The sequence below is a fragment of the Protopterus annectens genome, chromosome 7.part0, assembly GCF_019279795.1.
Source record: "Protopterus annectens isolate FY-2018-M chromosome 7.part0, PAN1.0, whole genome shotgun sequence".
Taxonomy (NCBI): Eukaryota; Metazoa; Chordata; order Ceratodontiformes; family Protopteridae; genus Protopterus; species Protopterus annectens.
In genome coordinates this window covers 1,999,518,494-1,999,545,218 of record NC_056739.1, presented here as the reverse complement: position 1 = coordinate 1,999,545,218, position 26,725 = coordinate 1,999,518,494, and the positions used below count along the sequence as shown (strand labels likewise).

The 26,725-nt window shown below is 36.0% G+C and overlaps 1 protein-coding gene across 3 annotated transcripts in view; it reads left to right on the top strand.

The window, feature by feature from the left end:
• LOC122807296 (collagen alpha-1(VII) chain-like) overlaps positions 1 to 26,725 on the top strand; it is a gene marked incomplete at its 5' end in the record, with an annotated part of 1,562,855 nt that overhangs the window by 451,546 nt on the left and 1,084,584 nt on the right. For all 3 annotated transcript variants that reach the window (XM_044078425.1, XM_044078422.1, XM_044078423.1), the window contains 5 exon segments: positions 9,309 to 9,389; positions 10,955 to 10,990; positions 11,129 to 11,173; positions 17,780 to 17,851; positions 20,911 to 20,955. In XM_044078425.1, the coding sequence (XP_043934360.1) occupies positions 9,309 to 9,389; positions 10,955 to 10,990; positions 11,129 to 11,173; positions 17,780 to 17,851; positions 20,911 to 20,955 (279 nt within the window).

Sequence of the window (26,725 nt, the reverse complement as noted above, 5' to 3'; positions counted from 1 at the left end):
GTGGACTACTTTGTTAAGTTGAGTTTCTTTCCTTGAAACCTTAAGAGATGGTTTTCCAGCTAGACTTCACCTGCCTTGTGCAGAAGAATGCTTTTTGTGTTTTTCACCATCACATTTCAGTTTTCATGATTCCTGCTGTAGTTGCACTGTTGGAAAAATTCTTCTGTTAAGACATGTTTATGGACTCTTAGAACTAGGATGAAGTTTGATTTGCTTACATTGTACCATTGGGTTTCTGAATTCTTCAGTCAAAGGTTTCCCATTTTGAAAGTATCCTTTCCTACTTGGCTATTATTTCGCTCCAATTGTTTTCTTCTGAACTTCTCTTTCTCCAGTGTGATCTTTCTTCCTTGTTTTCACAGAATGCGATTTAGAGCTCTTAGAATTAGGGGCAGAATTAGGGTATTAGAATGCCAGACTATGGAAAGATAGGGCCCATAAGAAGTGGCTGTGCTTAACTCTGGCAGATCAGTAGAGCCCTTCCATGCTAAGTGCTTGTTTTTCTAAAGTTAGTATTGATTTAATTGATGAGTCAGGCATGTGAGTGAGCGTGTGTGCATTAGTAATCAAAATTAGATTAAACACATTTTTATGAATTTCTGACTTCACATATAGCTGCATTAGAGTCATCCGGTACAAACCACTATGCAAGCGAATATCAGTACAGCGAGACTCCTGGGAAGTTTTATAAGAAATAGACATTAGATTTATAGACAGTCAATGACATTTTTCAAAAGTAACATTACAACAAATCTACAGTAAAAGTAACCCTTGCATTCCTTTAGCTCAGACTCCCTTCCAACTATTTTTTGATCAAATATAACTCAATGTGTTATAATATTAAGGGAGAAGTCATGTGATTTACAAAGAATATGGGGAAATATTCAAATGATAAGCCTCTTCTTCTGATGTAATATGCATTAAAAGGCAAGTATAAGCAATTTACAGAACCTAACATTTATCAAAACCAGCAGAGTCACAGCCCGGATGAAAAGTAGGCTTGGATCTTTCTTTGGATGTGATAAAAAATTATTGGTTAAGGAAACAAGTTTAGGAATTATGTAAGCAGTGTTTATCATAGTCAGGTAACTACTGCTATCACAAAGTGATATATTCAATGATAAAAATAAGTAGAGAAGTAAAAAAAATCATGAAACATGTAACTTTGGCTGGTAACACCAAGTAATTACATGAAATAGATTTACTTATTTATGTTTTGTTCAACAAGTTAATCCTACGCTAAGCTTCTGGCCTATTTTCATGGAAGACCTAAGGGGTATTAATATTGACTACGGAAAATTTGTTTAGGACTAGACACGAAAGAAATGTGTTTAAAAACACAGGAAAATGATTTTGGTAGAAGTTTTGCAGAGGAATTTTAAGTTAAATTTCAGAAAGAAACTTTATTTAATAAATTCAGTTATAAAGGGTAAAACTGCAAATTGTGGAGGAATGTAAATGCTGTCATCAGGAAAAGAAAAACAGTTATTAGAAGTGATTTTTCTTTGAGAGCTGTGGATCACAACTAAATCCAATTAAAAGAGGGGTGATTTATAATGACAAAGGAGGAGGTTTGGAATTTCAAAGCCATTTTTTTCTGACATTATTACATTTATTATGTGTCTTTAATAAAATATTTTTTGAACAAGAAACATCTTTATTAAATCATCATTTATGAAATAGGCATGCATTCATATAAATGAAAATAAACCATAGTGAAATAGTTTTAGTTTCAAATATTATACATCACATATAACCTATCCAGTCATCATTAGTCAAACATTACATAGCTCATTCAAATCCTGCCTTCTTTTAAAGCTCATTCCTCTTCTGAAATGTTATTCTGCAGATATTGTTCCCACGGTTCATATTTTTTCTGTGTAATTTGCTTCTATCCTTTTCTAAAGATCCCATTTTAATAGTTTTATCCCTTTTGCTATATGCACTACTTCTAGTACAGCTGGTTTGGACTTTGATTTCCCTTTTATAGTAATTATTTTTGATAGCCACCATAATTTGAGTCAGTAGGACCTTACTATGTCTAGGCAATTCCAATTCTGTATCATAGCTCAAAAAGAAACATTTCATTAGTTATTCCAATTTGCTCACCCAATATTTCTGACAGAGTAGTGTGCAGGGAATTTTTAAAGTCTACAAATTCATTACACTCCCAAAATATATGCCCCAATTACCTCTTTCTTCCCTATTACACCTCCAACAATCGCTACCTACCTGAGGAAAAATTATTTGGAGTCTACTTGGGATATAAAAATACCTATGTAGACACTTCCAAGCAAAGATCCTAAATCGGGTTCCTATCACGTAATCGAACTTCCAGAATGTCAAACACCAGAAGTTCGAAAGTTGAAAATGTTGAAGCCGTGGAAGTCCGAATTCTTTCCCAGGGAAAGAATTTGGTTGGACGTTTCTGCGGCTTCGACATTTTCTCCACTGTGGTGCGAAAGTTACAGAACGGGTTAAGGTAAGTGCTCAATTGTGACAGACAGGGTTAGGTTGTGAGTAAGGTAAGTGTGCAATAGTGACAGACTTTAGGGTTAGGTTGCGGGTAAGGTAAGTGTGCGATAGTGACGGACTTTAGGGTTAGGGTGCGGGTAAGGTAAGTGTGCGATAGTGACAGACTTTTGGGTTATGGTGCGGGTAAGGTAATTGTGTGATAGTGACGGACTTTAGGGTTAGAGTGCGGGTAAGGTAAGTGTGCGATAGTGAGCTTAGGGTTATGGTTTGGGTTAAGGTTAGTGCATAGATAGTTGTGTATGTATAGTATAGTATATGCATAGATAGTTGTGTATGTAAGGTTTAGTGTAGGTTTATAAGGTTTTTGGTGTGTTTGTGTTGTGTGTGTGTTTTTCGGAACATTGAATTTTTTCCCTGGGAAACAATTCGCTGTTCTGATGTTTCAATGTTATCACATTTTGATCTTCCAAGTTCGAAGTTATGGTGTTCGAAATTTTGGGAGTTTGATTACGTGATATAGACCCTCTAAATCTTCTAGACTTTTTACATATTTATGAGTCATACATATATCGCCTCATATTTTTTTTTTTGTGAATTTCTTATCTGATCTCTCTTTCCAATCCTTTCTGACCTATTCTGATTGATTCTCGTAGTTATCATGCAATATTTTATATGATGTACTAATTATCCCTTTTTAACAGAAGCTTCTGTTCGACATTCTACTAAAAACTCTACCAGTGCTGGTCATTCACTTAGGATCCCCCTATTTCTTTCTCTTTGCCCATAGTCTGAAATCAGTCTTTCATATGGAAGATAATCTCTAGTGTGCAGTCCAAACAAATTCTTGGACTTTTCTCATTGTGTTACCTTTCCCTGTCTAATTATTTGCTCCCAATGCCTTGGATCCCTTGCCAGCTCTCTCCAGTAAATTCCAACCTTCTCTTGCCTATTGCCTGCATCCTTAATTGCAGTCATCCCTATCTGTGAATCTGCTTTCTTCATTCCCATGTTGACTTAGTCCTTAGAATACGTTCTGCCACTTTATGAATATAATATTCTGTACTGGTATTGTTCTACTTCTTAAGGATTTTTATCCAAAATCACACTCTGTCCTTATTTCTTGAGCTTCCTGCCTATTTCATCATCATTTCTTTCCATTTTGAGTTATAGCTTTCTGTCTGTGCTATGTATAAGTGCCTTAACTGTGTAGCTCTGAAATACCCCTTCAAATCAGGTAATCCCAAACCACCTTGTTCTATTGGAAGGATCAGCTTATCCCACTTGAACTTTGCCGTCTTCCCCTCCCAGATAAAATTCTTCACCTCTTTAGTAGTTACTGTCAACAACCTCTCCTCTGGTTGATAAAAATATGCCGGACCTGTGTATACAACTAAAGGGTCTAAAAACATTTCGACTGCATGTATCTTGCTATCCATATCCATAAAACATAGCTTCCAATTTTGTTGTTTTTGTATTATCTTTTGTTTAATTTCTTCCCTCATATCCTAAGCTGCCATAACAGAATCCTTTGTAATCCATACTTATTTTGTCATGTCCCCATAAATATGGGTATTGCTGAACCAATTTGTGTGGGTATATATTTTGCAGGTGTTGTCTTTGTTTTTGCTTCATTATGCAATTATTATTCATATATTGCTCATTATTGTTCATATATTGCTCATTATTATTCATATATTGCTCATTATTGTTCATATATTGCTCATTATTATTCATATATTGCTCATTATTATTCATATATGCCATTTATTACTTCTATTTTTCCATGACAGTAATTATCTTCACTGTTATTTTATTATTTTTCTTTCAGTGTAATAGTATTAATCAAAATGCTTTGTTATATGTATTAATATTCTCTTTGCATGTAATTACTGTGGAGCTTTTCTCCCTGGGCCTCCACTGAAAATGGGCTCTTTCCAGGCCCAGTAGACTTTCCTGGTTAACAAATGCAATAAACAAATAAATAGTTAAGTCTGAATCCCAAAAAGACTTGAAACTGTCTCAAAATGTTCCAAAACACTAAAATGTCCTTTGCTGGTTTTATCAGGTATAAAATAATGTCATCTGCAAATTAAGTCAGCTTTTCTTGACTACCGTACCAAATATACCCTTGATTTTCTGAGTCACTTTTCTTTGCCAGTGGTTCTAAATATAATATGAATAACAAAGGGGAATGAGGACACCACTGCCTGGTTCCTCTCATCAAACAGAACAGAAGGGAACCAACACACTTTAATTTTAGCCTCTGATCCCTCATATATCCTCCTAATCAACTTTATAATTTTATCAGGGAATGCAAATGTTTCCATTGCCCTGCTCATAAAAATCCTAGCTTATTCTGTCAAATGCTTTCTCTGCATCAAGACCCAACATCAGTGGTATTTTGTTACATTCTGCTTCCCTCTGGATCTGGATCAATATTTCTCAACTGTACAGATTTTCACAGAATGTCCAGATTTTTGGCTCATATTTTTGGCCTTTTCCTCTTTTTTCTGGGCAAATCACAGGGATGATCTCAGGATTGAAGTCACTAAATAACGACGTACATTTGAGTTTCAGACTTCAAATCCTTCAGAAAATGTATACTAAAATAAATCCTGTTACTCTAGCAACTTTCTAAGTTTATAAGGGCAATATTTAAAATATATCCCTATTTGTACCCCCATTTTGTCAAGCTTTATGCAGATTTTTTGCATTAACAGGTTGAGAGGTATCACTGTTCTATTAATGCTGTCAACTGTTTGCCTCCCTACCACAAAACTACATTGATCCATATCTATCAGTTTTGACATTACCTTGGCTAGTCTTTTAGCCATTATAGACATAAACATATAGTCATGGTTTAGAATCGAAATGGGCCTAAATGAAGCTAGCTGTATCTCATGGTTCTTCTACCATGTTTAGGTACTACAGCCACCACAACTTTCTTCCAGAATGTTGTGCTTCTCCATCTTTTAAAATGCCGTTAAATCCTTCCAGATTTTTATCATTTTTTTCCCTCCTAGCTTCCAATCTCCCACGGGAATATCACCTTTTCCTGAGGACTTTCCTGTAGATTGGTCAGTCTTCACTATTTTTATCTCATCTCCTCGTATCCTGTTAGTAATTTAGCCTAATCTACCTCTATCCTTGGCATATTTAGTTCTTCCATAAATATTTCCATTTGTACCTTTTCTTGAGTTCTATATTTTTCAGCTTCATTTAGATTTTCATAAAATTTCTGAAATATTTCTAGTACCTCTACAGGATTTATAGTTATTTTCCTTGTTATAGGCTCCCTAGGCTTGGCACCAACCCTTTCTACTTTCTGTTGTCTGAGTTGTTATGCTAAAAGTTTTTGTGCTGCGGAGTTATTTTCAAAAAAAAGTTGCTTGACAGCAGTCATTCTAAACTTATGCATATTATTCAGGTAATCTGTTATTTTCTGTTTAGCAATTTGCAATTGCTCCTGTTCTTGTTTTGTGAGATTCCCCCTATTCTGTAAAATGTTAACCTTTGTTAGTCCCTCTAAGTAATTCTTGTTACCATATCTCTTTCCTTTATTTCCACCCTATTTTTAAACTCCACTTCAGTTTTATCCCACTCCCTAGATATATTTTCAGAAAAAAATTCTATCTCCCCTAATAACCCCTGAATAATTTCTACTACTCATTCTTTAAATTCCTCTCTTTTTAACAGATAAGTAGGAAAGTGCCAGTGTCTCATTTTTATTTCATTACCCTGCATTTTTAATTTAGTTATTATTGGTGTGTGATCTGAAATAGTTATTGGCTGCATATCAGAACTGTCAATTAAATGCACATGTTCCTGTGAAATGTAAGTTCTGTCTAGCCTAGGCCAGTTTTTGTACCTTGGGGAATAATATGTAGATTCTCTCTGAACTCCTACTGAATTCACATCTTACCTGCCAAACATTTTCTACAGTTCTTCAAAAATCTACCCTCTTTTGTTATATTTTCCCTTCTGGGCCCCCCAGATACATCTTCAGTGCTGTAAATCGTATTTCAGTCCCCACCTATAAGTAATATTCCCTACTGAAAGTTGATTATAGAAAATAAGATAAAGTTTGATAAAGAAATAGTGATAAGGAAGAGTAAGTCCCTGTTAAAGAAGCATTAAGAGATCGGGATGATATAAAGCAGAACTGCAGGAGAGAGATGGTTGAGTGAAATGATGTAATGGAATATAAGAAAAATGATTCTGTTGCAGAAAGTAGATACAGAAAATCCAGCTGAGAAGTACATGTATGTGGTACAAGTGTATTATGACTGAGTGTTGTTGGAAGGATCTATGGGATAACTTGGAAGAAAAGAAACACTATAAGTGAAAGGCAGAAATAATTTAAACAAATACAGGAATATTTAATATCCGTGCAGCATCGCACTGCTAACAAGAGTGTGCCCTATCTGTCACCACCTCATGGAAACCTTGCAGACTCTACAGTTAATGCTTTCAGGAGGTGCATGCACACTCCCATGCATGTGTAACTTCCTAAGTGTCTCACCACATATGCAACATGGAGCTTGTCAGGGTCATAATGCTACACATTGCAGCAAGCCAAGGCTGCCTCCTTTCCCCCAGGATGGACAAGCAAATGTTCCCCATTCTCTCCTGTCTTCCTCCATAGTTCCTGTAGCACAAATACAGCTAATTGAACATAGATCTTCTGGAACAAAATAAGGGCTTTATCCTTCTGTGCTATGGGGCTAACAAGTGCCATATAGTCTTGTTATTTTGATTCTCGGTAGCTGTGCTATTCAAATTTCTCATCACTATTCTTTAGGATGTTTCTTTCCTGCATGTTGGAGTTTCACTGCTTAGAGTGAACTATCTACACAACAACTTTGCTATATGCATGCAATTTAAATGTTCATGTGTATGATATCTTACCACTCCAATATCCAATTAAGAGCTTAGATATTCTTTTTTTTTTGTGGAGGAAATGGATACAAAACTTGTCTCCCACTAGATGCCTGTATTATCTTAGAATGATTCCCGGTATAGCTTAAGTCCTCCTCTCTAAAATTCAATTCAGGTATTTTAAGCTACATAGTAATTAGTGCCATTTCACTCCAATCTTTCAGAGGATGCTGTTAATAAAACTCCACAGTTCAAATCACATGATAACCCTTCATAGAATAGTGCTTTCAAAAGCTGCAGTTCAGTTTATATGATAATCTTTCTTAGGAATCTGATTAGAAAATACACAGTTCAAGTCACATGGTTATCTCTTCCAGGTTGCCTGAAATTTTCTCTACTTCTTTTACAGTATAATTTTCCGGGATTATTTTATCCCATGCAGAAAAATAAGTGTATGTTTGCTTTTGTCTGTCTTTTCCTCTCATTTCTTTTCCCTCTACATCGTTTACTGTTCTTTCAACTATTTCAGTTTCTCTGCCTGTCTCACATCTCTCTTCCTATTTTTTTCCTCCATCATGTTCTCCATTGTTTGATGTTGCGATTATCAGAATAAAACTAAGTGCTTTTTCCTTGGGTATTTGTATGATTTGCGGTGGTGGTGCTGCGGTAGCGTTGTTGCCTCACAGTTAGACGTTGCCCGTTCGATTCTCAGTTAGAGCGTCTTCTGTGTGGCGACATGTGTTAATGGGCATTCCTTCATTGAAGGTTGTGCGTTAGGCCCGGCAAGCCAGCATGTCAAAATCTACTGCAAATAATTAGCGGACCGGAGTTCCGCTGTGGCGACCCCTAACCGGGAAAAGCCGAAAGAAAGAAAGATTGAGATTTTATTTATTTATTTGTTTATGTTTGCTAACTAAGCTATGGAAGAACAGTAACTGGTACTGTCAATGAGAGTAGGCAGTACAATACAATGAAAGTTATGTGTGAAACCTAATATAACAATTTGTAGTGTAGGGGGCTGATACAGATGGGGTAAGACAAAAGAAGGGTGAGGCATTAGAGCTTGGCCTGTGGAAAGACGGTGGTGTGGGTTGGACAGAAGGAGTACTTGGGGAAAGTAGTTGTGGTTGCTGAGCAACTGAAGAGGAATTATAACAGGGGAACAACTAGTAGTGCTTAAGGAGATTTAAAGTGTTTTTTGTTATAGGTGGTGTGTAACAGCAGGTACGGGAAGCTCTCTGCCTGAGAAATGCTAATAGTATTTCTCTAAATTTGCATTGTCGAGATTTGTGGGGAAACAGTCCTAGAGTTTAGGTGCCAGGCTGGAAAATGCATGGTTAGTACATATGAGATGGTTGCTAGGTCTGCCCAGTAATGGGGGTTATATTACTCTGTGATCAAAGTTCGTAGTTTTTTTTCTTTAAAAGTCACTCTTAGACCTCAGAAAAAAATGTATGGCTGCAAATGACAGACATTGCATAAAATATGGTTTCCAACTTGTTATTCAGAAGTGTTTTTTGACAAAATGCAAATTTTTTCATTGTCCATTCTATGCCTAACAACAAAAGTACAAAAAAGCACACAAGGTTTCAGCAAAAAGAGATCAAAGTTTTGAAAGTGTAAGGTTTGGGAAAACAAAGTTCCAAGTAATACACATTTATGGCCACATTTCTCCAAACCTTCTCTGTCACGTATTTCAAAATTCTACATGTTATAGGTTTTATGCCTTGGGATGTTGCATGTTATTTTTTTTTTTGGGAGGGGGGCAGGTTCACTGCAAGATATAAAAATATAGTGGTACCTTATTCCATTTTTTATGTATGGAGTATTTTCTGACTGGCTTTGCTATGATCCCCATAGAGTTTATCAGTGGGAAGACAATGCAGATTCAGTAAAAATTATAACTGTCTTGGCATTAAACTAAAGTGCTATTAACTTTTTTTTTTTTTTAACAGGGTGACCCAGGAGAACCTGGAGAGGCAGGAGAGACTGGAAAACAGGGCCCACCTGGACCAATTGGACTTCGAGGAAAGAAGGTAATATGGACTAAGAAGCAATTTGGCTGCTGTTGTCTTGGAGTAAATTGATGCCTCTTCACCTTGGTTCAGAAACAATTATATTGTTATTGTTGACATATGAAAAAATGGTACAGACAATCTGTGTAGTGAATATGTTAACAAAATCATAATATTTATTTAACATTTATAATCTGTCATTTAACTTTTTATCTATTGGTGCTTTATCTCTTCTTACTGGAAGCAGCATTTTGTAAAATTTGGGAAAAACTGTATTATGAACAACAGTTTTATAGTTCAGTGTCATTCATCTGTAGGTAGTTCAGTTTCAGTTGTTATTGTGGCAGGTAAGATATTTGAAGTGCAGCTTCTGTTGTACTACATGTGTAAAATGTGTGCTATAAACCCACCCACCTCATTTTATATGCTTTTCTGTGAGCTTTTTGCAGATGTGTGCGTGCTCAATGGCTCATTTCTTTTCTCTAAAACAAGATTTAGTAAGACCCTCTTCTATAATAATGAGCTACCAAATGAAGTCATCTCAAAAAGTCACTTTCAGACATTTTAGAAAATAAAGCATTTTCTGCAGAGAGTAGAACATCCCTCATCCACCTTCTACTCGCTTATATCGATGCAAGGGTTACATGCTACATCTCAGAAGAAGAGACTTCGCTCCGCTGCAGCAAACTTGGGTTGGGTTATTGGGACAGTCTCCCACCGCACACACACACACACACACACACACACACACACATATCATGGTTTTCATACACTTAACAAAAACATTCTTCAAAAAGGCACTTTCTTTTAAGTCTGGTTCATTGATTCAGTCATACTTCTTAACTGTCCAGATGTTTGCCTCATAGTTTTGGTCTATGCCACATAAAATGTATGTTTTTGTCTGGCAAATTGCTGAGGATTGAAGTCACTAAATAATGACAGACATTTGAGTTTCAGATTTCTTATCCTTTAGAAAATGCATGCCAACACAAAATCTGTTTATCGAGCAACTTTTTTAAGTTTATAAGAGCAGTATTTAAAATCTGTCCCTATTTTGTGGCTTTGTCCAGATTTCTTGTGCTAAGAGATTAAGAGGTATGGATTCAGTTAATCTCATTGAAGAACTGTCCATCTTCTATGCTGAATGTATGCAGCAGATTATTGTTTATATACTAACCAAACAGGATAGTATTTTGTACTGAAAAAGGCTAATCACTGACACCCAAAGAGGAAGCTAGCATTATTTACAGAGAAAAGATAGTAGTTGGTGTAGTCCACCCATGCTTTGTCTTCAGAGATATGAGATAGCAGACAGTAATTTATCATTGCGATTTGGGCATATATTTAACCGTCTGTGTACTGGTTAAACTGAATATTTATATTTATTCCTGTGTTCTAAGATATGGATATTAAATTCTGCTCCTCGACCATTTAATCTTCCTTTTCCTGCTGGCATTTTGTACTCTAGAATTGTTGAAAAAATAGTGGTTTGAGACTTTCAGTGTAAATGGGCCCTTTACATCAGCAAAATTGTTAAATGTGTTTATCGCTTGCCTAGTTGCTAATTAAAACTTCTTGTTTTGCAGGGTGATAAAGGAGATAAGGGGGAAGATGGAATACCAGTAAGTATATAACACCTTTTAGCAACTTTCTGATTATTTAATATTATAATTATTTAGTTTGTTTATATAAACATTTTAATATTCTTTTTTTTAACATATGGGACATTTTGTTAATTTTTTTTGTTTGATTTGTTTTAGGGTGAGGCAGGAATACCTGGGAAATCTGGTGAGAGAGGCCTACGGGTAAGTGCCTGTGTAACTGTGTGTTAGAGTTCATTCTGAAGCTTCTCATTTGATTACTGCAAGTGATATGATGCAACTTTCAGAATACTGATACAGAGATTTGATTAGTGCAAGTGATATGATGCAACTTTCAGAATATTGATACAGAGATTTGATTAGTGCAAGTGATATGCAACTTTCAGAATACTGATACAGAGATCTGATTAGTGCAAGTGATATGATGCAACTTTCAGAATACTGACACAGAGATTTGATTAGTGCAAGTGATATGATGCAACTTTCAGAATACTGATACAGAGATTTGATTAGTGCAAGTGATATGATGCAACTTTCAGAATACTGATACAGAGATTTGATTAGTGCAAGTGATATGATGCAACTTTCAGAATACTGATACACAGATTTGATTAGTGCAAGTGATATGATGCAACTTTCAGAATACTGATACACAGATTTGATTAGTGCAAGTGATATGATGCAACTTTCAGAATACTGATACAAAATAAAGCAGCTGAAGCTGCATGCAACTTTCAGAATACTGATACAGAATAAAGCAGCTGAAGCTACATGCAACTTTCAGAATACTGATACAGAATAAAGCAGATGAAGCTGCATGCAACTTTCAGAGTACTGATACAGAATAAAGCAGCTGAAGCTGCATGCAACTTTTAGAATACTGATACAGAATAAAGCAGCTGAAGCTGCATGCAACTTTCAGAATACTGATACAGAATAAAGCAGCTGAAGCTGCACAGTGAGAGTGCTGTTTTGCAGAGGGAGCATGATGGTTAACTGTTTTGATTAAAACTAATGTCTGTATCTATATCTCTATCTGTAGATAGATAGAGATATAAACATATATATGTTTTACATTTATTCAGGAAATGTTTATCTCCTAAGGTTTAGTACAGACAGTAAGACAAGTAGGCTTTGTGCCATACACCTGGAAGGAAGGTGGAGAACCACCCCACGTCTGAGAATGCTCCTATCTCAAAGCCAGCACTGACCATACTCAATGTTGCAACAATCATCTCAGTGTCAGTAATGCAGTAGTTTCAGCTACATTGCAGGTGTTACCAGTCTAGTGATGACATGCATCACCTATTTCTTCCCATCCTGCTTAGGTGTTTAGGGTGCATTCCTTTAACTCTCATAATCCCTCTTAGGGATTTAGAAAGAGCTCCAGCACTCAGGTTAAGGGTTGTAATGAAAAAGCCCTGTTTACACAATGCAGTAGTTTTGTACTCAGAGACATGTTAACCACGATGAGAAAAATTCTCATTGTTGGCTAATTTGCATGTGGCTAAATTACTGTTAACTACTGTGAGTGCTAATCGTCACTTTTCTGCAGTAGTTATCACTGACAGCGGATACATTGTGTTAGCAAGGCACCCTTTACAAGTCATTTTTAGACACACACACACACACTGCATACTCCACACCTGTTCATGTGTTGCCAGAACACCTCTGATGTTTCCTTTTTTCCTGCCCTTGTTAATCCCTAATGAATACAGTCAGTAATTAATGCTGCACATGATGAGTTTCACACTTTATATCCTTCAGTAAATGCATGCTTGTGCAAAGAAACTTTCTGACTCTGTAAGAGGAATGAGTACAATCCGTCCCTGATTCCACGTCTTTGTCTCAGCAGTCATTTTCATTTTATTTAGACCCTCTGTCAGATTATGAGGTAGGCTTATATGTGCCCTGTCCCTCTCCTTCATATCTCACAAACTGTTGCAGGCATTGAATAATGACCTAGATCCTCATTAAATATTAAAAAAAAATCTGTGATGCACTAATTCATCACTTAGCACAGTGGCCAGTGCTAGTGTTTCCTGTGGCAAGAGTGTGGGGTTCAAAGCCTTTTTCCCCTTTTCTTAAGTCTTTTGTCTTAAGTCAAATTACATCCCATGGTGAGTAGTGGTAGTGCAGAGGAGATGACTGATGTGCTGTGTTACAGGTGGAAGGGTGCAGGACTGGAATCCTTTTTAGTGCCTTGAAGACACACTATCTGTTCTGTCCCTGGCATCTAGTGTCCTCCGACCCACATCATTTTTTTTAATAAATCCCCTTAAGGCACTTTGTTAAAGCATTATTCCTAATGACTAGTGCTTCCCTCGATCCCTGTTATATTTAAGTGTGCTTAAGGCATAAGATGTATGAGTTCTCCCTGGTGTCTTGTATTTCCCCCGGTGCTCATTATGTCTAAGTGTCATTAAGCTGCAAATGTAAGAGTTCTCCTTAATGTCTAGTGTTGCCCTTAACCCATGTTATATTTAAGTGCCATTAAGGCACAGTGATATATAGTTATCCCTGATGGTGACTGTTCCCCTGACCCATGTCTGTAGAGTTTATCCCTGATGGCTAGTGGCTCCTCTGACCTACATCTGTAGAATTGCTTGTGGTGGCTACTTATCCCCTCAGCCACATCTGTAGAGTTATTCCTGGAGGCAGGTGGTCCCACTGACCCAATATTGCAGGTTTCGCTTATTAGTCTAGGGTTGTATGGAAGTATGAAGCCACCCCAACCTGCACACACACACACACACACACACCTCACCTACCATCTGACTAACCCCCCCCCTTACAGTGACCTCCCAGACAGACACACACTCACACATAGACTCACACATACAGCCCCTCACAAACATAAAATCATACACCACTTAACACTGCCTGACCATTGCAGTCTCCAGCACTTCCCTCTGCCATGATGGGTGAACATGACCTTTAGGTAGTGTTTATTACCAGGCGTGGTCGGGAGTGATGGCTGAAATGTCTTACCAAAGGCAGTTCAGGGGGAGATCACATGACTAATTAGCATGTGCTTCTCCCAGGAATCCATCATTCACATCTAGAATGGTGGTGAAGAAAGCCCACTGTGGTGTTGCCCATCTTCATGCAAAAGCAATATGGCTATCTGTGAATGTGTACATTGTGTACACCTCTTCGTAACCTTTCTGAATTTGTGTCCTTCCTTCTGAGAAAAGCATATGTTGATTGAGTAGAACAGATAATAAATAAATAACACTAACTAAAGGAAAATTACAAAGTAGTTTCAATAATGACATCATTAGCCAGTGCTACAGTAGTTTGTAGTCTTCTCCGTATCTCTCCATCATGTTAATAGATATATCATAGTATCTCTCTATTATGTATATATATATATATATATATATATATATATATATATATATATAAAATCTATCTATATATCTATCTATATATAATGTATATAAATAAATATATATATAATATTCTTGTTTAATATTTCCTCCTTTCCCTGCATCATGCTAAAGCCCATGAAATTAACATTCATTTTTTACAAACTAGATATACTGATGATAACACTTTACAAAATTATGTTTGGGGATTCATTCTTCATATAACCATATAATCTGCACCTTGTATTATCTAATAAGCATTATTTGATGAAACTCTCTGGTGCAGCAATGCTCTTAAAGCCTTCATACAAAAACAGACTTGCTCTGACTGAGTGACATCATCATATTATTCTATCCATGATTAATATTTTCCATAATAATACATCCCAGTAAGCTCAGCAGCAGTGAGCACCACATTCCATATCGATGAAATCACATTATGTTACTCATTCAGGAAAAAATAACCAGTTTTCAGCACTAAGCCAAACATAACCATGCAGCTTCATCTGGCAGTGCTTCTAGAAACAAACCTTCCATAAATAAAATCATAGCCAAAATTTCAAACATAGCACAATAATTTAAAAAAAAAATCACACTCAACCTTATGTACAAAATGTTGTCTAGTAACAATAAATCTGCCTTTTCTTTTCGGCTTTTCCCGGTTAGGGGTCACCACAGCGGAACTCTGGTCCGCTAAAGATTGGCAGTCGATTTTTTTTATGGTGCCGAGTTGCCAGCCCAACGGCGAACCTTCAGCGAAGGTATGCCCATTCACGCATGTCTTTTGGAGGCCACTCGACCGTGGGGAAGACATGCAGACTCCACACAGAAGGCACTCCAGCCGAATATCAAACAGGAGAACCTCTTGCTGTGAGGCAACAACACTACCGCTGTACCACCTTGGCTAAATCTGCCTAAACTCATATAATATCGGTCATAACTCGTATGGAAAAATGAAGAAGAGCATCTTTCTACTTGTAACTGAATTGCATATCCTCTTTCTTAGAACCAAACCCTCATTAGCAATCGTAAACAGCCCTAACGTAGCTGAGAATGCCCATAATCTGCTCTAAATGTTTAATCTTTTGAAATGTATTATACCTTCTACACTGGAATATTAGCCACTTCTTTGCAGCACTGTAAACTGCAACATAACCACAGTTATAAAATAACGATCGTGAAATGGTATGGCAACTGTAGCTTAGCTTTCAGTTAATCAGTCTTTCTACTTAGTCAGACATAGCTCTTGGCTTGCCTCTGAAAAGGAACTGTGTATCTAGCGGGCCTACCTGGTTAACATACTGGTATTATTAAACAAGCAAAGGTGTCAGAATGGGTGACTGAAGCTACAACCTCTTGAACCAATGTGAGGCATCCTCTCTCAGAGTCCTTCTTGAAACTTACACAGAGGATAGCATTACAGTCAGAAGGAAAGCCTTCTACCTCTGCTCTTCATGCTGTATATGTGAGCTGAACTGATTAATGAATTTGTCATTTGCTAAAGTTGGAGGCATCTGTGGAAGAGGAGTCTTCCAAGGACTCTGCAATAGAAGCTCTGCTTAAAGAAACCAAAAAAATGTTTATTGAAGAAAATGCAACCTTTCACACTCACAGCTCTTGTCTATCCCCACAGATGACCCAACAATTAGTGTCCCTTTGAACAGCACCTTGTTATACAACAGTGTATTCCACCTTTCAGTCCTTTCAACAATTTCAGATAAAACTCTAGTACTGTTAGTATCAAAATAAAGGTGAAAGGTGACCATTCTATAATCTTAACTCTATTCCTACACCTGTATCCACTGCCTTCAACTCTACTCTTACTCTCCTATAATGAGAATAAGATACATTTATTATTCCCTTTATCTAATAATTGCTCATAACTTTCTAGTGTGATTTTGTAAAAAAAAAAAAAAAAAAAAAATTTTTGTTTATTTTACGTTTTCTGTATAGAAATGCTTAGTTCAATTTATTTAGTATTGCCTAGTTTTAATTCTGTAGAATTGCTTAGTTTAACTTTGTCAATTTCCTGTTTGGAGCTTTTCTCCCCGGGCCTCTACTGAAAATGGACATATATCCAGCTAGACTAGCCCGGTCAACAAATGTAAAATAAATAAATATGAAAGGGCCACACACAGAGACTGCAGTCGTGTGGTTGTAGTATATGCCTCAGCATCTTAAAAACTGTTTTAATTTATTAACCTGTTAATGGGCCACTCCAACACTTTCCCACCACAAAACAAGCCACAAGGGCAAGAGTACCTAAAACATACATATGGACAGTCTACTGTAGACAATCTGCCAGCATGCTTCTTGTAAGATGGATGTAAACCAGATTAACCACAGAAAATGAATGTAGAAATGTGAAGAGAATGCAGAAGTCCATGCAGAATGTGAAAAGTGATCAAGATCCAAGATTGAAATCATGACCTTGCAGCTGTGAGGCAGAGTTTTTATCACTGAGCCACCCTGCTGCCCATTTAACTTTGTAGTTCTAAGTCCCTACTATCCCATATCAGCCCATCCATAATCGTTCTTACCAGAAGTCTTGATCCCTTCCATGTGAGTGTATCATAGCAGAATTAGCTGCTGCTACCAACTTCAAGTCTATAGGTAATGTCTTGCAGATTGTATATCATTTATGTTGGCTTGAAGTGAAGGGCAACATGTTAATCTCTGATCTGTTTGTTTTCAGTGTCTGTACTCGGTTGCTCTCCTACTGATCACATCCATCTCCTAGACTGACACTATGGACAACCACTCTTATCCACAGTGTTTTCAAGGCAAAGGGGGGAGACAGAAGCAGGTTACCAGATCTTCATTCCATATCACATATATGGCATGTCTTTGGAATGTGGATGGAAACTGGAACACTCAGAGTGATTACATAAATGGCTGAATCTTTGAAAGCAACTGTAATTAGTTTCTGATACCAGGTCTTATCTGAATGACAAAATATAAAGATTACTGCCTGTAATTTAAGTGCTATCTGAATTTGTATTTTTAGTTTCCTCTGCAGTGTATGGTCAGCTCTTGGCCTCAGGTGAGTGTGAATTTTGCCATGAGCTATAAATACATTATAAGTCAATGACAGTTGGAAGGAGCCTAGTGTCATCTAACATTGTTCCTGCATTGGTAGCATAGTACACACTACAGGTAGTTACTCTTCACAATATAGTTACTTGTACAAGTTGTACATGCATTGTATATTGCAGTATTACTCAAATGTGAATTACAGTATTGATGAAGGGAGCAGCCTGTGCTCCCTTTTAATGTTTAGTACAAATAGTGTTTTATTTCTGTAAGGTTCCAGAAGAGATGCTCATGTAAATGAAATCAGTTATACTCCTGAAGTAATATGTTCAGGAAGTGATCTGGTGCTTAATGTGTTTCAAACTGTAATTTATGACAGAAATTGATTTTATTTTATTGCTTTCAGGGTCTGACAGGAGCTGCTGGGAGGCCTGGAGAAAAAGGGGATATGGGAGATCCTGGAGAGTCAGGTAGAGATGTAAGAATCAAATCCATTTTACTGACATTCTATTTTTTTCCTTTGACTGCATTGTTCATTTATGACTTAAGTATGTATCACTACTGCCTTATATAGTGAATTGCTATATCCAGCTACTCTACCATGAAACAGTATTTTTTAAATCAAACATTTTTGGTCAATTTACAGAATATTGACAAAAACACAAAAACATCGGAGCACAAAATACCAAGCACAATGGACCAATGTCCTTCCTCATGAAGGAAATATATTAAAACCCATTTTGGGAGTTTTTGCTGTATTTTTTGGTCAACGTTGTGTGAGTTAACCAAAATAACATTCCAGATTTCTTTATAGAATTTTAGTATGAATAACCATGATAGTGCATGTCCAAGTAAAATACAAAACAAGACAAAACACAGCATCAATAAGTTATTACTGATAAAAACTGTCTTTTGGCTTTTCCCGGTTAGAGGTCGCCACAGCGGAACTCCGGTCCGCTAATGATTGGCAGTGAGTTTTTACTGTGTTGAGTTGCCAGCCTGGCACCCGACCTTCAAGGAACAAAAAATGAAGAGATATTCCCTTTTTGCTACGGTGAACTGTCCAATAAATAATCCACACACCAATTTATTAAATTCTGGATTTTAACAGAACTTTTATTATTGGATTGCACAGACAGTTCATTTGCTTTTCAGCATAGTGTTAGCCTGGGTGAACTAGCTGTCTTTTGGTGTGTGTGATGTTCAAGGAAGACACACCTACACATGCACGCACCTACCTGCATGTCTTTATATTCACTTAACCGCGGGGAGGACATGCAGACTCCGCACAGAAGGTGCTCCATCCGATAATCGAACCAGAAAACCTCTTGCTGTGAGGCGAAGGTTTAATTTAGGAAAGCAGTCCAATGGGTCATTCTTCTTATATTAAACTACAAGTCAGTAATAATTTATTGGTGCCATAGTTTTCTTTCTTTCTTTTTTAAACACCTTTATTGAATTATTACTTGTGACACAGACAAATTTACATTTATACAAAAGTAATCAAACTGTATTAACAAGTTAACATTAACTAACATTATACTTTACATATATTGCTATATATCATGTAACCTAAGCAACATTACATAAATTATTGAATTTCTGCCCCCGTTTTTTAAACAAGAAACATCTTTATTAAATCATCCCTTACAACATAAGCAATCATATCTTGTCTCTCTCTCTCTATATATATATATATATATATATATATATATATATATATATATATATATATATGAATCCCCTTCAAAATATCTAAGGTTCATAACATCGAAGTTCAAAACATTGGTCTTTTTCCCCACTGTAGTGCGATCACAGAGCTGGTACATTTAATTTACAGGGGGGGCGGAGACCCCCACATGTGGGGTGCAGGGGGGCTTGCCCCTCTTTAGAAACGTAGTACAAAGTTAGTTTACTACTTTGGTGTTGTTTAAGGTGGAGGGGATGTTATTTACATGCCATTGTTAGGGTTTGAAGTTGTGATGCAAAGTTTCAATGTTATGAAATTCGATGTTATGAGTTTTAGACGTTATGGATTTTAGATGTTATGGTCTCAATTTTCTGAGCTAAGATGTTATGTCCATTCAATGTTTTGAAGGGAATCCTTATTCATATATATATATATATATATATATATATATATATATATATATATATATATATATATATATATATATATATATATATATATATATATATATATATATATATATATATATATATATATATATATATATATATATATATATATATATATATATATATATATATATATATATCTATCTATATATACACATATACACATATATATATATATCTATATATATATATATATATATCTATATATCTATATATACACACACACACACACAGATATATATATATATATATATATATATATATATATATATATATATATATACACACACACACACACACACACACGCGCGCGCGCGCGCACATACACATACAGTTTTCATACTTTTTTTTTTAAGATCCCAGCTACATTTGTCAATGCTGCAGCATTTATGGTGTCATCAGCTTACAAGCTGTTTCTTCATATCCAACAGCAGTTCATCATATTTGAGATAAATTCAATAAAGCAGACCAATCCCAGTACTATGTGCCACACCAGTGTTTTACTGACTTTTCCTATCACAGTTTCCCCAAACGGCGTCTGCTATTTCTGGTTAGTCAACCAGTTTCATACTCCCTGCACTTTTTAAGGCCGCACCTTAATTTTTCTATCAACCTGTAGTAAGGTATCATGTTAAATGTCTTTAATGGGAGAATATTCTGTAAATCCTTTGATGAAACAAACAGTTAATCAGCAATCTACTTTAAGAAGTTAGGGCCTGCTGATCAGTGAAACAGCCTAAGCATCCTAGAGAACTTATCTCTCTGCCACAAACCTAGAATAATCAGACAGGGCATATTTTCCTTTTGTATCATATAACTGCACAGTATAACTGTAAAGCTTTGCATTCAGAATTTAATTTCAAACACAGTATACTTATTTATTGTTTAAATGATAGCCTGTCTTCTTACATGTAGTTCCTCGCTACTGTTTCTGTGTCTGTTTAATATGTCAGGCATATACCATGAACACAACAAAGCACACTTGTTTAACTGTTTAAGAATATTTGTCATGATTTCTGGTTATATGCTTTTTTGAATTACTTTTTCCCCAGAATACCTGGTTGTCTAATCTTTTCTTCTTTTTACATTAGTCTACAATTTTTAGGAAGTGGTGTTATATTCTGAAAGCTTATACAATTCCAAAATTCCTAGCTACTGGCCTCCATAGCATTCCCAGTTTATTTTCCATTCCATTCATTTTAAACATTGAATACATTAGAACATATGTAGATATTTCCATGCAGCCCAACCAGGCCATCACACATTATATGCCATTCTTTTCCTTTTATTTATTACATCATGACATAGACAAAACACATTTTCTGACTCACTTATAGCTTTTATCATGCATTAGGAAGCTTTGTGACTGTTATAAATTTGTGCTGTTTCTGTTTTTAGGGACGTCCAGGCATACCTGGTCCAAAAGGAGATCGTGGAGAACCTGTAAGCAGAATTTATTTTCTTTTATAAATGCTTGGATAGTCCTCTGTGTTATCTTTTTGTTTCCTTTGCATTTTAGAAAGTTTTTTTTTTTTGGTCTCACCACTAAATATTTGTATTTTCTAATGATCCATGTTTGCCACTGTGTGTGACCTGTCCTGTATTATGAAATATACTATAGCAACAGAGTGTGTTCTTTAAATCCATAGTTCTTTTCTGTCTCTAGTTTGCTTCACAAATCAGTATTAACTTGTGTAATTCTGATTTTGCAACCTCCTGGAAGCTCAGCTGCTTTCCTGAGAGCAAAGTGAATGGTCATCTGTAGCTGTTTGTAATAATAAATCTTAACGTTTATTCTTCTTTTTACTGGCTCCACTTTCTTTCAGTGGAGCAAACTGGAGATATAATAATCTAGAATTAACTGTTTTAGTCAGTAGAAATTTGCCATATAGTGGTGGGATGGTATTTTCAGACAAAGGGTTAGTTAGAGCCTATACATATTTAACTAATTCTTTCAAACCTTTAAAGAGAATATGCACTCAGTGTGACCAAAATAAGTGATTTAAATAGTGAAAAGTAAACCCACTGCTGCATGTTTCTAAAGCATACTTCTCAATTGTCCAAAATATTACAGAAATTTTAGATCTTTGCTTCATATATTTGATCTACTGAAAATAAAATTTGTGGTGTTCTGGCAAATCATTTTAGATTGAAGTTTCTAAAAAATGACAAACATTTGAGTTTCAGGCATTGTGTTCTTCAGAAAATGTATGCTAATGCAAAATATTTTATTTTAGCAACTTTTATTTAAGTTTATAAGATCAATATTTAATATCTTTCCCTGATTTGGGGTTCTTGCCCCCCACATTGGTTTGGACTTTGAACAAAATTGTTGTGCTAAGAGGTTGAGAGGTATAGTTTGAACATAACATACGTTTCTAAAATTGTATCATTTTAGTAATAAAAAATCCCTTGCAGAAAGCAGTTTTACTGTTTGCTTGATATACTTGAGTTGTCAGCAATGCCAGTATAGACTTTGGAGAAAATAATTCATATATAACAAAATGGTAGCATAACCTCAGGAAGTAGACATTCATGTTCTGGGGTTACCTTCTGTAAGAATTCATATATAACAAAATGTTAATATAACCTCACGAAGCAGACAGTCACGTTCTTTGGCTGCCCTCTTGTCCAGCATGAAGATTAATGTGTAGGGGTAAATCTTATTCATAGGCCCTTAAACTGTTATACTAAAATATCTTAAAGGTCTAGCTAGATTTCCACACCTTAGACCTCCAACTTAGGACCTAGGGACTTAGGCTCCCCAGTTTACCTATTTCCTCATCCTGCTATTTTCACTCATGTCCATTTACTCTGCCTATACCCTGTTGAAATACACACACTGGAGTCATTTTCTGTAGCTGCTGCAATGTATTGGTAGTTGCTATTTTCACTCATGTCCATTTACTCTGCCTATACCCTGTTGAAATACACACACTGGAGTCACTTTCTGTAGCTGCTGCAATTTATTGGTAGTTGCATAGAAAAAAAGTATGTTAACATAAAGTGTTTTATGACTTTCAAAGCCATAGAAACACTTAACACTGCCTTACAGTATTCTGAAGCTAAGTCCCTCACTGGTGACGAAGCAGGTTTAAAATCTGTTTTGTTCATCATTCTCCTGCATGTTTTTGTGACAACAAAGTTTATTACAGCACTGACAGCAGGTGACACACCATTCTCCTACACTTCAAGATCTCCCACATTTGTTTTGTGACAGTGAAGTGTATTATAGCTTTTAAAGATGTTGTCGCTGCTTGTTGCTTTTCTGTGATGTCTGGCACTGACAGACGCAGATGGCTCAAACAAAGCCATTCATGTCCTGTTTCTGCATCCTGCCCCTGCCTCACCTTCCTCTTATTTTATTTAAAAAAAATAAATTTTTTATTTTTTTAGACAGTAGAAAGCATTTGCTACAGTTTATCCCCCACATGGAGTGCTACAGTGCTCAGGGTTTAATAAAAAAAAGAAAGAAGTATTTTTTTTTTTACACTGTATCAAACTGCTTGCTGCAACACAAGTAGTTGCTATAGTTTAGACTGCACAGGGGGTGCTACAGAGATCAGGTTTGGCCACAAATGCAATACTGTTTTTTAAAAGCTGGAATACATTTAAAGAGCCATGAGGATGGATCAAATCGCCAATCATGCCCCCTAATACTTTGCACCTAGGGCAATTACCCCCTTCATCCTGCCCTAGCTATGCTACTGGTACTGACCACTATTATGTTCAGGCATGAGACAAGAGCTTTACATAGTTGAGAAGTGCTTAACAAAACATTAAGTACCATTTTACATCAGAAAGGTGTTAAACACAGTTATGATTTCCTTAATCCAGGGCATAAGCTTTGCAAATCATGTACTACAGATTATTTATTTATTTGTTTGTTTATTTTGTTGACCAGGTAAGTCCATCTGAATGGAAAACCCATTTTGGCAGAGGTCTAGCGAGAAATCCCCCACAAGATAGATATAGAAAGTAACATGCCTACATACATAGTGAGATGAATCATTTGAGCATATAGTAATGAGACAGAAAAGAATGATTAAGCATACAATAATCAGAAAATAAAAACATCAAGAAGATATTTATGAGTAATCAACAATTCTATGAAAAAAATCATTCAAAGTTGAATCAAAATAAATGTTTAGACAAAGTTTAGGCCTTAGTATTGTACTGTGTAGGACAGTGGTAAAGTGAACTTTTATAACAACATAAACTTGAGGAATGTATGGTACAGCGTGCACATGTGTGTGTGTGGGGGGGGGGGGGCAGGAAGACGTAATAATATGGGTATGATAAAAGATTACTGGCCAAGTAATAATTTTAGAGCAGGATGAGATTGAGTTGGTAAGGCCAGTTTAGGTGGATTAGCGAATTGTTTTACATGAGCAAAATCATGAGACCTCTAGGTGTTGTTTCAATAGTAACGTGAAGGAATTCAGATTGTCAGTTTGTCTGAGTGAGAAGGGAATGGAATTCCAAACTTTAGACACATGAGAGGAATACAGTAAGTCACCTGCAGTATTGTTTTATTTAACTGAGTGAAATAAGAATTTGTCAGTAGGGTAAATGGTTCTAGATGGGGAGTAATGTTGGATAATATTTTTAATGTCTGGCATTTTTCAGGTTGAAGAATTAGTCTGTCAACAGTTTTTACTTGTGGGAATATTAGATAGTGAGGTAATTCTAACCAATTTGCCTGTTTTAATACAATGTAGTGATTGGATCTATAAGGCATATCAGTTGAGAATTTTATTATTTTGTCATAGTATTTTTCAAGCATGCCTACTTGGGTAGCCCTGCAGGTTTTCAAGTATAGGAACAGTATATCAGAGGGTAGGTAACAGTAGTCTAGAAGCAGTGGTTTGCCTAGCCTGGTCAGTCAGGTATAGCTCGATATAGGGTGTCAAGTTTTTTGTGCATTTTGCTGATAGCTTGCTTTACGTGGTGGTCAAATGTCATGGCATCATCAATGAGTTACAAATTCAGTTTTGGTTTAGTCAGAAGAAGTAGTGGTGAAGACAGGTTTGTTATAGTATTGTTTAGGTGTGAACATAAGTTTGGTCTTCTTAGGGTGAAATTGTAATTGAGAGTTATAGAGCCATGCTTCAATGGAGTTGAAGGATTTCTGTGTTTGAGTTTGAAGTTGTTGTAGATTTTTGGCAGTGTAGATGGGTGTGAACTACTGAATTATGGTAGCAGGCTTATTTGCAGTATGTAGGTCATTTATGAAAACATCGAATAGCAAGGAGCCGAAAGATAGAGCCTTGAGGTACCCCTATGTGTACTGAGAGAAAGGGATAGTTGTCATTTTCCCAATTTTACAGCCAAAAACCTGTCACTGAGATAGCTGTTATAGAAAGGATATGTTCACTCCTCCATGAATAGGGAAAGTATATTATTTGTATATGTATATGTATACATATATATATATATATATATATATATATTTGTATATATATATGGATCTGGTTCATTTTGCCGAAAGCACATTTTGCTGAATTGTATTTCACCAAGACCAAATCGCCGAAAACTCATTTCGCCAAAAATAATAGTGGCAGTGTGTATGCCCTGTTTCCCCACTGTAATGCGATCCTGGAGTTAAAATATATAGTTGGGGGTGGGGTGGGGGCACAGCCACCCACATTGGGGCATGTGGGGGGGTGTAGCCCACCACCTACTTTGATTTAAAAGTACTTACTTACCCTTTTAACATAAACTGCATAGTATAAAACAAGCCATGCCCCCCACACCCCCAACTATATATTCTAACTCCAGTATCACACTACTGTGGGGAACAGGGCATATACACTGAATTTGGGGAAATGAGTTTTCGGCGATTTGTGCTTTCAGTGAAATGAACCAGACCCATATATATATATATATATATGTGTGTGTGTGTGTGTGTGTGTGTGTGTGTCCACTTTGTAATTTCAAAATTCTCCAATCCCGACATTCTAAATACCGACGCTCAGAACTTCGAGATTGTGGGATCTCGAAACCTGTTAATGAAGATTGCCGTACAGTGCAGAATGGGAACATTACCATTCTCTTCACTGTAGTGCGATCTTGGAGTTGCAGAGGGGGAGGGTGTGGGGTGCAGGGGGCTTTCCCCCCCTGCAAAAATTGCTTCTTGATGTAATTTTGTTTGTGTTTTTTTTTTTTTTTTTTTTTAATTTTGAGATTCCACAATCTCAGAGCTCTGAACATTGGTATTTAGAACGTCGGCATTGTGGAATTTTGAAATTACAAAATGTATATATATATATATATATATATATATATATATATATATACATATATATATAGGTGTATATGCAATTATGATACTAAGAATGTTATTCTATTGCGATAAGTATAAAATGTCAGACATTTTGTATTGGCAAAATGGATTGCAAATTGAAAAGATGCAAATTGTAAGAATGTATGGGAGATTATTTATCTGATATAAAAAGAAAGGTTATCATATATTTATTCTTTAAACACGTTGCTGGAATAGCTAGCAGTCATTCTTTTAATTTTTCTGTTTTACAGATTTTATATGAGAATAACAGAGGGGGGTGACGTGAAAACTGAAAATGTTAAATATAATTGAATTAGTATTTTAGGGCTGATCAACCTCTGGGTTTGAATGATTCTATACTGTAAAACCTGTTTTAAAAATGCATTCTGGCAGATAATAAAGAGTATTGTTTTTATTGTCTCATATAGATCACATGGTCTGTGTTTTAAATATTTTAATTAATTGCATAATTGTTTTTCAACCCAATGAAGTTTTTTGGCAAAAGCATGTGGCTTGTTATTTACATTAAAAATTGTATTTCTGCACTTCTTTGGTTTCCTGAGCAACTCTTTGTCTTCCATTTCTTGGATTTATTTTTCTGCTTGAGCTCAGAGTTTAACTTCTTGAGCTATCTTTTTGGACAATTAATAAGTATTGAAGTCCCTGTGAATAGAATTTGTGGAGTAGCTTTTGGTGAGACATGGTGTTAAAATCTTTTGATGACTCAAGGAAAAGTGCTGCTGCTAAGCTCCCTGCATTGCTGGTTTTGTTGATGGTGGTAGCAAAGCTGAGTAGAACTGTTATAGTGCTGCGGTATGGCCAGAAACCGTGTTGTGTGAGACTTAATAAGTTGTTTGTATGATGCACTTATATTATAGTTTTACTTATTTTAAATGCATTTATCTTTTTAACTATTTTCATTTTTAC